This window comes from Mustelus asterias, chromosome 12 (assembly GCF_964213995.1).
Source record: "Mustelus asterias chromosome 12, sMusAst1.hap1.1, whole genome shotgun sequence".
NCBI classification, from domain to species: domain Eukaryota; kingdom Metazoa; phylum Chordata; class Chondrichthyes; order Carcharhiniformes; family Triakidae; genus Mustelus; species Mustelus asterias.
This window is the reverse complement of record NC_135812.1, coordinates 50,166,017-50,178,203: the sequence shown is the minus strand read 5'-3', so window position 1 is coordinate 50,178,203 and position 12,187 is coordinate 50,166,017. Positions and strand designations below refer to the sequence as shown.

The 12,187-nt window shown below is 44.8% G+C and overlaps 1 protein-coding gene across 2 annotated transcripts in view; it reads right to left on the bottom strand.

Annotated features, from left to right (window-relative positions):
* Positions 1-857: 857 nt before the first annotated feature.
* Positions 858-12,187, bottom strand: part of p2rx1 (purinergic receptor P2X, ligand-gated ion channel, 1) — a 96,139-nt gene continuing 84,809 nt past the window's right edge. For both annotated transcript variants that reach the window (XM_078225964.1, XM_078225963.1), the window contains 4 exons: positions 11,735-11,871; positions 6,370-6,460; positions 3,677-3,742; positions 858-1,243 (listed from right to left, as the gene is read on the bottom strand). In XM_078225964.1, the coding sequence (XP_078082090.1) occupies positions 1,067-1,243; positions 3,677-3,742; positions 6,370-6,460; positions 11,735-11,871 (471 nt within the window). In that variant the 3' untranslated portion in view covers positions 858-1,066. The remainder of the gene's footprint in view (positions 1,244-3,676; positions 3,743-6,369; positions 6,461-11,734; positions 11,872-12,187) is intronic.

The following is a 12,187-nucleotide window of genomic DNA, read 5'->3' as shown; positions in this document are numbered from 1 at the left end:
AGGTGGGTGGGGGGTGGGTGGGGGGGGGGGGATCTCACTGGCACTCTGTTTAAAGACTTCAGTAAGATTGTCTTTGACTGGAATCTGCCACCTGCTAAAACCTTTGATCAAGGCAAGGATGGTGGCTGTAAACATAGGACCAATGGGGAGGCCATTCAGCCCTTCGAGCCTGTTCCATCACTTAGTCAGATCATGGTTGGTGATTGGTCTCAATTCCACCTTCCTGTCTGTCCCTCATAACCTCTGAGGCCCTTGTCTATCAAAAATCTGTCTAACTCAGCCTTGAATATAATCAGTGACCCAAATTCCCACTGCTCCCTGGGGGACAGAATTCCAAATTCTAACAACCCTTGGAGAGAAAACAATTCTCCTCATCTCTATCTTAAAAGGGAGACCTCTTATTTTTAAACTGTGCTCCCTGGTTGTAGTCTCCCCCATAAGAGGAAACATCCTTCTGGTATCTACCCTATCCAATCCTCAGAGGATTTTATATGTATCAAGTGGACCTTCTCAGAACTGCTTCGAAAGCAATTATATCCTTTTTCAAATCAGGAGACCAAGGCCGGTATTTTACAACCTCGCTCGGGCGAGGACAACGGAGAATTCCGTTCTGCGAATTCCAGGACGGGCGTGGCAGTAAAATTCCAGCCAAAAACTGTACACAGTCTTCCGGATGTGGTACAGCTGCAGTAAAACCTCACTATTATATTCCATTCACCTTATGATAAATGCAAGCTGAGTGTGTTAGATGAATGACTATGAGTCTGCTTCTTTCCAGACTGCAGCTGGAGATATTTGCAACATCTGGTGGTATGTAATCCATTGCTGTGCAAGGCAGTTCACTGAGACTCTCGACTCAGTGAGACAGAAGTTCATTTTATTATCTCTTGTCTGAGTGAAGCAGCTGGAGTTATCGAATGGCTTTGCTGGGATTGCAAGTTTCCTCACGCTGCTGGGTGCCATTGTGTGGACGTCACTTTCTGACCACCATTAACTCAGCACTAAACAATCACACTTTCTCATTTGAATTGGCTTTCCAAAGGTAAATGAAGTTTAAATGAGTCTTTTATTGCATCGGATTATCTTGGGAAGCTGCGCAATGACTCCCCTTCGTCCCATCTTCACTCACTTCTGCTGTTGTCATTTTAGATGACTCTCCCTTCACAGTCTTAAATTTCTTCTGTTTGTAGTAGTTTCGTTTGGGTAGGAAGTGAAGCATTACCAAGTCACACAGAAGCGTTGCCTTTAATGAAGAAAGATAGTTCATTTAAAAAAAGATTCAACCTCTCAGTGCTAAAAGACTTTACCAGGTCTGAAAAGATCCTTATCCGTTATGGTTGGTAAACTCCATGCTTGTTTCTACACAGGTCTCTCCAGAGTCAACAACTGGCCAACATCTTAGGTCATGTTGTTTGTAATATTTATTAATGATCTGGATGAGGGTATAGTTGGGTGGATTAGCAAATTTGCTGATGACACCAAAGTCGGTGGTGTGGTAGACAGTGAGGAAGGGTGTCGTAGTTTGCAGGAAGACTTAGACAGGTTGCAAAGTTGGGCCGAGAGGTGGCGGATGGAGTTTAATGCGGAGAAGTGTGAGGTAATTCACTTTGGTAGGAATAACAGATGTGTTGAGTATAGGGCTAACGGGAGGACTTTGAATAGTGTGGAGGAGCAGAGGGATCTAGGTGTATGTGTGCATAGATCCCTGAAAGTTGGGAATCAAGTAGATAAGGTTGTTAAGAAGGCATATGGTGTCTTGGCGTTTATTGGTAGGGGGATTGAATTTAGGAGTCGTAGCGTTATGTTGCAACTGTACACAACTCTGGTGCGGCCGCACTTGGAGTACTGTGTGCAGTTCTGGTCCCCACATTACAGGAAGGATGTGGAGGCTTTGGAGAGGGTGCAGAGGAGGTTTACCAGGATGTTGCCTGGTATGGAGGGGAGATCCTATGAGGAGAGGCTGAGGGATTTGGGATTGTTTTCGCTGGAAAGGCGGCGGCTAAGAGGGGATCTTATTGAAACATATAAGATGATTAGAGGTTTAGATAGGGTGGATAGTGATAGCCTTTTTCCTCTGATGGAGAAATCCAGCACGAGGGGGCATGGCTTTAAATTGAGGGGGGGTAGTTATAGAACCGATGTCAGGGGTAGGTTCTTTACCCAGAGGGTGGTGAGGGATTGGAATGCCCTGCCAGCATCAGTAGTAAATGCGCCTAGTTTGGGGGCGTTTAAGAGATCCGTAGATAGGTTCATGGACGAAAAGAAATTGGTTTAGGTTGGAGGGTCACAGTTTTTTTTTAACTGGTCGGTGCAACATCGTGGGCCGAAGGGCCTGTTCTGCGCTGTAATGTTCTATGTTCTATGTTCTATGTTCATGTGTCTCTTTAAATCACCCAATGGGTGGTACGTTTCCCAGACCCACATATATATGGCATGGTGGCACAGTGGTTAGTACTGCTGTCTCACAGCGGCAGGGACCCGGGTTTGATTCCCAGGTTGGGTCACTGTCTGTGTGGAGTCTGCACGTTCTCCCCGTGTCTGTGTGGATTTCCTCCCACAGTCTGAAAGACGTGCTGGTTAGCTGCATTGGCCATGCTAAATTCCTTCTCAGTGTACCCGAACAGGTGCCGGAGTGTGGCGACTAGGGGATTTTCACAGTAACTTGATTGCAGTGTTAATGTAAGCCTACTTGAGACACCAATAAACAAACTTAAACTTAATGCTTGTGATGTCAGATGCCCTTATACTACACCCTCCCCCCCAGCCCCTAAGTTTATTTTTAACCAATATAATTACATTATAATAATATGAAGGCAAATTACTGCAGATGCTGGAATCTGAAACAAAAACAGAAAATGCTGCAAAATCTCAGCATCTGTGGACAGAGAATAGAGTCAATATTTTGAGTCTAGATTACCCTTCTGTAATCACATTATAGTGCTATCCCTTTTCTCCTCCCCCCCCGTTCAAGTCTCTGCCTGGATCAATTCAGATGTTCCCGATGCTTGACAAATCTTCCAGATCTTTCTCTGGCCACAGTCGGAGGAGCGAGTAAAAGGCTCTGTTGATTTGGGAAATCTTTGTTGACTCGGAGTTTGAGTTGTAGTTTGCCTGATTTTCTGACCTTGCCTGTGGCTAAGATTCTCTGACCTCGCCCGTGGCTGGGATTCTGGGATTCTCCAATCTCACAGGCGGCTGGGATTCTCCAACCTCGCCCGTGGCTGGGATTCTGGGATTCTCCAACCTTGCCCGCACCTGGGATTCTCCAACCTCACCTGTGGTTGGGATTCTGGGATTCCCCGACCTTGCTCGCGGCTGGGATTCTCCAATCCCGCAGGTGGTTGGGATTCTCCAACCTCACCCGCGACTGCGATTCTCTGCACCCGCTGCAGTGAACGGAGATTTGGCTGAGAACCAAATTCTTTGTTCTTGCTGGCAGCGGAGGCAGAGCGTGTGTGGGCGGAATTCCAGCAGCTTGGATGAACTGAAGAACAGAGGAAGATGAAGGAAATTTGAGAATAGCTCTGTTTTGAGAGTGGAGGTTATTATAAAAGATAGCCTCCACAAGACACCCACAGCATTTGAAGGGAGTGAGATTGAGATTTTCACTTCCCATTGTGTGAAAGATTGCTTTGTTAATCCCCTCAGAAATGGGCTGGTTTTAATTCTGACTTACCACACCAAACACACCAACTCCAGAACCAATCGTTGTCATGGTAGGAATGATGTCAAATTTACCAGCCTGGTAAAACAAACGAGACAGTTAAATTGGGTGAGTATGTAACTACATGCTTTAGCACACAAATACATTAATATCTTTTGTACTGGAGGTTGTTTGATTACTTTGACCAAAGGAAATTAAAAGCTATTCAGAACAAATGTACAATATATTCAAGCATATTAAAGCAGATTAAGGGGTGATTTTGAACGCTACCTGACCAGCTAATATTCAGTCACCAGAGCAAGAGAAGCTATGCACAGTTGAAGAATGCCTTTGTATAGATGGTTTGATTGCTCGCGTTATACCAGGCTGAGGGTCTGTTTAGTGAGTGATATAAAGCACATGGCCTGGATCGATGAGTGTCAAGCCATTCCATTCAAAGTAATCGATGCCCTCTGTTTGACAGCTATGCCTGGGCTGAAGATATGGCTCTGATCTTTGAGAACAGTCTGACTAATAGATTTCTCTGGCTCCTTGGACAGAAAGTTCAGTGGTCACTTTGAAACCAGGAGAGAGATGGAGCTATGTGGTAACGTGGCCTCTTTAAGGGGGTGATCCTTTAAGGCTAGACCCTATGGAGAGGCAGCAGGTAAGCTGAGCCAATCAGGAGCAAGGGTGTACAAAGTGGGACAGGGAGGAACCTCAGTTGGAGCCAGGGAAGAGAAACTCTTAGGGATCATTTCTATAGTGTTTTCCTAGAGAAATGTGCTTCTCGGCCTTTTGGCTAAGATCAAGTGTAGTATGGTAGGCAGCCCATGGTCGGCCGCACTTGGTCGAGGTCATTAGGTTACGCTGAAGCTTCATATGTTTCATATGAAGCAATTTTTTAAAGCGGCATCTCGGCCTTTTGGCTAAGATGCAAATGAGCTCAAGTCTTGGAGGAGGAACCTCCCCCTTCTCCAATCAGCTTGGCTCATGTAGATCAGGCCCAGGACAGGGTGGTTTGGTCGCTCGCCCTGTCTTGTCAGCCTGGATCTGAAATGTCTCAACTTGTTGAGACTCTGAATTAGCTTTGATTTGATTGAATTGGAAAAGTATAAAAAAAAGAGAAAAGAGTAGATGTGTATTTGTTCCATTAAATCTTTATCTTAGAATCATAGAATCCTACAGTGCAGAAGGAGGTCTTTCGGCCCATTGAACCCACACCGACAACAATCCCACCCAGACCCTATCCCTTCAACCCCACATATTTAGCCTGCTAGTCCCCTTGATGGTAAGAACAATTTAGCATGGCCAATCAACCTAATTCGCACATCTTTGGACTGTGGGAGGAAACTGGAGCACCCGGAGGAAACCCACGCAGATATGGGGAGAAAGTGCAAACTCCACAAAAACAGACACTCGAGGCTGGAATTGAACCCAGGTCCCTGGTGCTGTGAGGCAGCAGTGCTAACCACTGTGCCACCCCATGTAAGTATATAATATATTAACAATAAATTGTTCATTGCTGAAGCTACAACAAGCCATCTTTGACTTTACTGCAAGTTATATGACATTGGTAACATTTTTTTCACATAAGTGGTCAGCTCTGTTTCAAAAATGAATCTATATTGAGAGATAATTTGGGACAATTGCCTTTGTGGATTTTGTTGTAATGAGTTCTTTAGATGTCTCAATGATGATATCATTGTATGTTTAAACATGAACAATATTGTTAGTCTTTAACTATTTACAGAACTTGGGTTACTGTCATGCATGGTGCTGCTTCTTCATGCAGCTAGGCTGCTTCTGGAGTGTTCTCTCAGGGTTTATTACCATGTGATTCGACACATCATACCATACACAGTGCCATTCCCCAGTCCCGCATTAACCTTTCCTCTGCTGAGCACCTTTCCATTACACTGGCATGCATTCACACAGTACACCAGAGTTGCTTCATGGAAGAGCTTACAGTTCATGAATTACAATAAAGACTGCATTTGTATTGAATACTGTTCATTAACCTGTTGAATGTTAGATATATTTGACTTATTGTCTGAGTATCAATTGGATAGAGTGTATTTGTTACATCAGTGGAAGAGGGAGGCAACTCATTATAGAATGCAGTGAGTACAGTAACAGGCTTTCTCTATTTGATCCCAAATTTCATTACGCTCCCTGAAATATTGGCAGAAAAAGGCTCAGCCTTGTTTGTTGGAGAGATGAGATTCCCTTATAGGAGATTTGTGGCACTGAATCCAAAGGAAGTAATGAACACAAAACCCCCAGAACATAACAGTTCATACAGGAGTTTTTGTTTAAATGTGTCTGTACTGATGAATGAATTGGAAACAAATGATTGTCTCAAGACAAAATAGTAGATTCAAAGTTCTCGATGCAGTAACACCATGCTGATCTTCCTGAGAACTCAATTTGGTTCCGGAGCTGGCTAATGAGGTGACAATTGTTTTGTGGTTCTTGGAGTCCCACCAGCCAACCAACAGAAAATCCAGGTCAACTTGGCAAAATGTAGCACACTTGCTCATAAGAAATGATTGAATTGTTCAATGGAAAACCCGCAGGAGGTTTTGTGAAGGGAAAGACAAAGATATGCCATGAAGTGAATGTAGAAAGTGATTTATGCTATCTTCACTACCATTGTCAGCGAGTGTCAGATCTGAATTGCATTGCCAATGCTGACAGCCTTCACCTGAGAACCAACGCCTTACCTTGCCATTGACCATAATGTCTAATCGAATTCCAAAGACCTTGTAAAGATCCCTCGTTTCTGTGCCGTTTTCCTTATAGTATTTAGCATACCTTTGAAATGAAACACGGGAGATGTTATTGAACCCAGAATGACCTGGAGAGAAAGAAAGACTTGCATTGCTACAGCGCCTATTATAATCTCAAAGCTCCACGACTGCTTTACCGACAATGGAGTACATTTTGAAGCGTACATTTGGAAGTTTGTGATTCAGGTCACAGAAAGGATTTGTATTAATATATTAGTGAGAAAGGTACAATACCAGAGGTAACAGGTTGATGAAGGGAATCAAGTTAAATGGAAAAATTGTAATGGATAAAATAATGGGATTAAAATTAAAATACTTAGCTGCCAGGGGAGAGTCAATGATCGGGCAGGGGACGAAGCTAGCCCATTGTACTGGGGGTGTGCTGATGCCTGCGATTGTGGGTTTCCAAAGCTAGGGTAGAAAGATCAGGGTAGCCATTGAGGTTAAACTGAGGTTTGACCTGATGCAATTTTTCAAAGCTATCTCGGCCTTTTGGTTAAGATGATCAAGCTGGGAGGGGGTGCAATGCCTCATCCTGTCAGCTTGGATCTGATTTGATCGAGCCCAAGACGGGATGCGATATCTTGTCGGCTTGGATCTGGTTTGTCCCTCATGTGGGGACTATGATTGGACTGAATTGACTTTTTTGATTAGGAATAAAGTACTGAAAGGTACAAAAAAAAGAGATTAAAACCAAAGCAATCTTTTAGTCCAAATGGTTTTCATTCAAAGCTGTAACAAAATAAATGAGGAAGCTTATATTCAATCAATATTTTCCAAAGTTCGCTCGATTTTAGGATATTACCAGGTAATTGGGAGGTGAAGCATTAGAGCATTCTTAAAAAGAGAGGAAGGAACTTCGAATAACTTTGGATCACCAGCTAAGTATGAAACAACTAAGCTTTATTTACAACATGCTATCTTACAGAGTCTTGCAGCTTCGTGGCTGCCTATCAATGCCGTGTCAATCTGAAGGAAAAGCCCGCACTTGTTAGGGTGAACCCACATCTTGGCCGGTTTTCCAGGGTCATGTGACCCTATCGGCCAATGGCCCCTTAAAGGGGCCAGACACCACAGAGCATTTCTTAAAGGCACAGTACCGTCACATAGCATTCCATTGCAAGCATCAGAATAAGTGATTGATTGGAAACAGTTTAATTAAGGGGACCCACCATGAATTTATGATTCGAGGGTTATCTCTAACAAATCTGGTGGGGTTCTTTTACAACATATCAAAAGTCCTGGATAATGGAGGAACAACCGATGACATGTACATGGATTTTTAAAAGCTGTTTGCAAGGATCCCATACAAAATTTACTAGGATTCTACTGGGACTTGATGGTTTGAGTTATAAGGAGTGGTTGGATAGACTGGGACTTTTTTTCCTGGAGCATAGGAGACTTAGGGGTAATCTTATAGAGGTCTATAAAATAATGAGGGGCATAGATCAGGTCAACACCTTTTCCCAAAGGTAAGGGAGTCTGGAACTAGATGGCATAGGTTTAAGGTGAGAGATACAAAAGTGTCCAGAGAGGCAGTTTTTTCACACAGAGGGTGGTGAGTGTCTGGAACGAGCTGCCAGAGGCAGTAGTAGAGTCGGGTACAACTTTGTCTTTTAAAAAGCATTTAGACAGTTACATGGGTAAGATGGGTATAGAGGGATATGGGCCAAACGGGGGCAATTGGGACTAGCTTAATGGTAAAAACTGGGTGACATGGACAAGTTGGGCCGAAGGGCCGGTTTCCATGCTGTAAACCTCTCTGACTCTGTGACAATTACAAGGTGTGTAGAATTGGAGGCAGGTAACAGAATGGGTGAAGATATGTTAGAAAGATGGAAAGAAAGAGAGATTGTTGGATTGAATGGTTGTGACAATGTCAGGGTCACTATTGGAGCTTTCATACAATAACTAGTGTGGATTTGGAATGTAATACCAAGACGGAGGAGTACAATGAAAGTAGGAAAATACTCAAACGGGGAATTAGAAGAGCAAAAAGGGGTCACGAAATGTTCTTGGCAGACAGGATTAAGGAGAATCCCAAGGCATTTTATTCATACGTTAGGAACAAAAGGGTTGTTAGGGAAAAAATCGGACCTCTCAGGGACAAAAGTGGGGACTTATGCTTGGAGCCCAAAGAGGTAGGGGAGATCCTAAATGAATACTTTGCGTCGGTATTCACAAAGGAGAGCATGTGTTGACTGGGAGTGTCTCGGAGGGGAGTGTTGAACCGTTGGAGAAAATCTCCATTACAAAGGAGGAAGTGTTAGGTTTGTTAGAGAATATAAAGACTGACAAATCCCCAGGGCCTGATGGAATCTATCCAAGGCTGCTCAGGAAGACGAGAGGTGAAATCGTTGGGCCTCTGACGCAAATCTTTGTCTCGTCACTGGACACAGGTGAGGTCCCAGAGGATTGGAGGATAGCCAATGTGGTCCCGTTATTTAAGAAGGGTAGGAAGGATAACCCGGGTAATTATAGGCCGGTGAGCTTGACGTCCGTGGTGGGGAAGTTGTTGGAGAAGATTCTTAAAGATAGGATGTATGTGCATTTAGAAAGGAATAAACTCATTAACGATAGTCAACATGGTTTTGTGAGAGGGAGGTCATGCCTCACGAACCTGGTGGTGTTTTTTGAAGAAGTGACCAAAATGGTTGACGAAGGAAGGGCCGTGGATGTTGTCTATATGGACTTTAGTAAAGCGTTTGACAAAGTCCCTCATGGTAGGCTAGTGAAAAAGGTTGGATCCCATGGGATAAAGGGGGAGGTGGCTAGATGGGTGGAGAACTGGCTTGGTCATAGAAGACAGAGGGTGGTAGTGGAAGGGTCTTTTTCCGGCTGGAGGCCTGTGACTAGTGGTGTACCGCAGGGCTCTGTATTGGGACCTCTGCTGTTTGTGATTTATATAAATGATCTGGAAGAAGGAGTAACTGGGGTGATCAGTAAGTTTGCGGACGACACAAAACTGGCAGGACTTGCAGATAGTGAGGAACATTGTCAGAGGCTACAGAAGGATATAGATAGGCTGGAAATTTGGGCAAGGAAATGGCAGATGGAGTTCAATCCTGATAAATGCGAAGTGATGCATTTTGGTGGGAATAATGTAGGGAGGAGCTACACGATAAATGGAAGAACCATAAAGGGTGTAGAGACGCAGAGGGACCTGGGTGTGCAAGTCCACAGATCTTTGAAGGTGACGTCACAGGTGGAGAAGGTGGTGAAGAAGGCATATGGCATGCTTGCCTTTATAGGACGGGGCATAGTGTATAAAAGTTGGGGTCTGATGTTGCAGATGTATAGAACGTTGGTTCGGCCGCATTTGGAATACTGCGTCCAGTTCTGGTCGCCACACTACCAGAAGGACGTGGAGGCTTTGGAGAGAGTACAGAGGAGGTTTACCAGGATGTTGCCTGGTATGGAGGGGCTTGGTTATGAGGAGAGATTGGGGAAACTGGGGTTGTTCTCCTTGGAAAGACGGAGGATGAGGGGAGACTTAATAGAGGTGTATAAAATTATGAAAGGCATAGATAGGGTGAACGGTGGGAAGCTTTTCCCCGGGTCGGTGGTGACGTTCACGAGGGGTCATAGGTTCAAGGTGAAGGGGGGGAGGTTTAACACAGATATCAGAAGGACATATTTCACACAGAGGGTCGTGGGGGCCTGGAATGTGTTGCCGGGCAAGGTGGTGGAGGCGGACACACTGGGAACGTTTAAGACTTATCTAGACAGCTATATGAACGGAGTGGGAATGGAGGGATACAAAAGAGTGGTCTAGTTTGGACCAGGGAGCGGCGCGGGCTAATTGTTCCTGGTTTCTCGTTTCAAGGCTTCATTCTATGATCATCTTGCTGGTGCCAGTACAGAGCGAGACTGCGGATAGTTGGGAACCTGTCTCGGGGGCAGGGAATTCATATGGTGTTCGTGGAAGTGGAAATGACTAGGGTTGGGAAGCATTTTCCGATCAGGGCCATTGTGATCTCCTGGACTCGTTTCGATCGCCTCAGGGGGTCGGAGAGGAATTTCCCAGATTTTTCTTTTCCCCATATTGGCCCTGGGGTTTTTCACTCTGGGTTTTCGCCTCTCCCTGGAGATCACATGGTCTGGAATGGGGGGGTGGGGGTGAGTTAATAGGTTGTAATGAACAAAGCATCGTAGCTGTGAGGGACAGCTCGGAGGATAGGATATTGGTATGTAGATAGGCTGGAAAATTGGGCGGGGATCCTGGATTCAGGATTCAATCCTGGACCGGGGAGCGGCGCGGGCTTGGAGGGCCGAAGGGCCTGTTCCTGTGCTGTATTGTTCTTTGTTCTTTGTAATAACTGACTGGAATAACTGTGCTGGAAATAGATTCACTTCAATGAATTCTTGAGGCAGGAAATATTGCAGGGATATGGGGAAGTATAAGGGAGACAGTGGCATGATGGCATGATGGTATTGTCACTAGTAATCCAGAAGCCCAGGTTAATGCTCAGTGATCAAATCCCACCACAGCAGATGGTAAAAACTTTTAAAAAGCTCAATAAAATACCTGGAATTAAAGTCTAATGATGACCATGAAACCATTGTACATTGTTGTAAAAACCTATCTGGTTTACTAATGTGTTTTAGGGAAGGAAATCTGCTGGAGAGTTTTAGTGATGAAGAGAGATTGGATAGACTGAGATTGTTTTCCTTGGAGCATTGGAGACCAAGTGGGAAATATGATTGAGATGGAGAAAATGAGGGGCATAGATAGAGTAGTCAGGAAGAAACTTTTCCCCTTGGTGGACGGATCAATAACCAGGGGGCATAGATTTAAGGCAAGGGGCAAGAGGTTTGGAGGGGATGTGAGGAAAAACCTTTTTACCCGGAGGGTGGTGGGAGTCTGGAACCTACTGCCTGAAAGGGTGGTGGAGGCAGAGACCTTCACAACATTTGAGAAGTATTTAGATGCACACTTGCAAGGCTATGGGCCAAATGCTGAAAAATGGGTTTAGAATAGTTAGGTGGTTTGTCTTTTGACCAGCACAGTGGGCGGAAGGGCCTTTTTCTGTGCTGTATGGCTCTACAACTCTATGACTATGACTCTATGATGCCAAGCATCTCCCAAACGAGACCGGGACCTCTATGCACCCAGCTCCTCTGATCTCTCCTTAAAGCAAGGCTTTTCAGTCTGGTCTGACTGTAACTGGGCCCCAAGCAATGTGGATTGACAGAGCTGAATAGGATGATGGCGCATGATGTCAACACACTGTGCTACCCAGCAACCTGCCACAGCATTTCACTAAACACAAGCTCCTTCAAATTGTGAGGCTCTTACCTGAAGTTAAACCCTGTTGATACTTTCTCCTTGCCTAAACCCCCATAAAGCTGATGGAAGTTGTAGGTGGGTATACATAATTTCTCTGGCCAATCCAGGTCACAATCCCAGGTTATCACAATACCGATCACACCCCCCTTCAACAGAAACACAGTGTTAGCATAATCACATCACCATATTTTTCAAATATTCTTTCATGGACTGTGAGCATCACTGGCTAGAATCATAGAATCACATAATCCCTACTGTGCAGAAGGAGGCCGTTCAGCCCATCGAATTTGCACCAATTCTCGGACAGAGCATCTTATCCAGACCCTCTCACCCACCCTCACCTCATAACCCCACGCATTTACCATGGCCAATTGACCTAACCCGCACATCTTTGGAGTGTGGGAGGAAACCGGAGCACCCGGAGGAAACCCACGCAGATACGGGGAGAATGTACAAACTCCA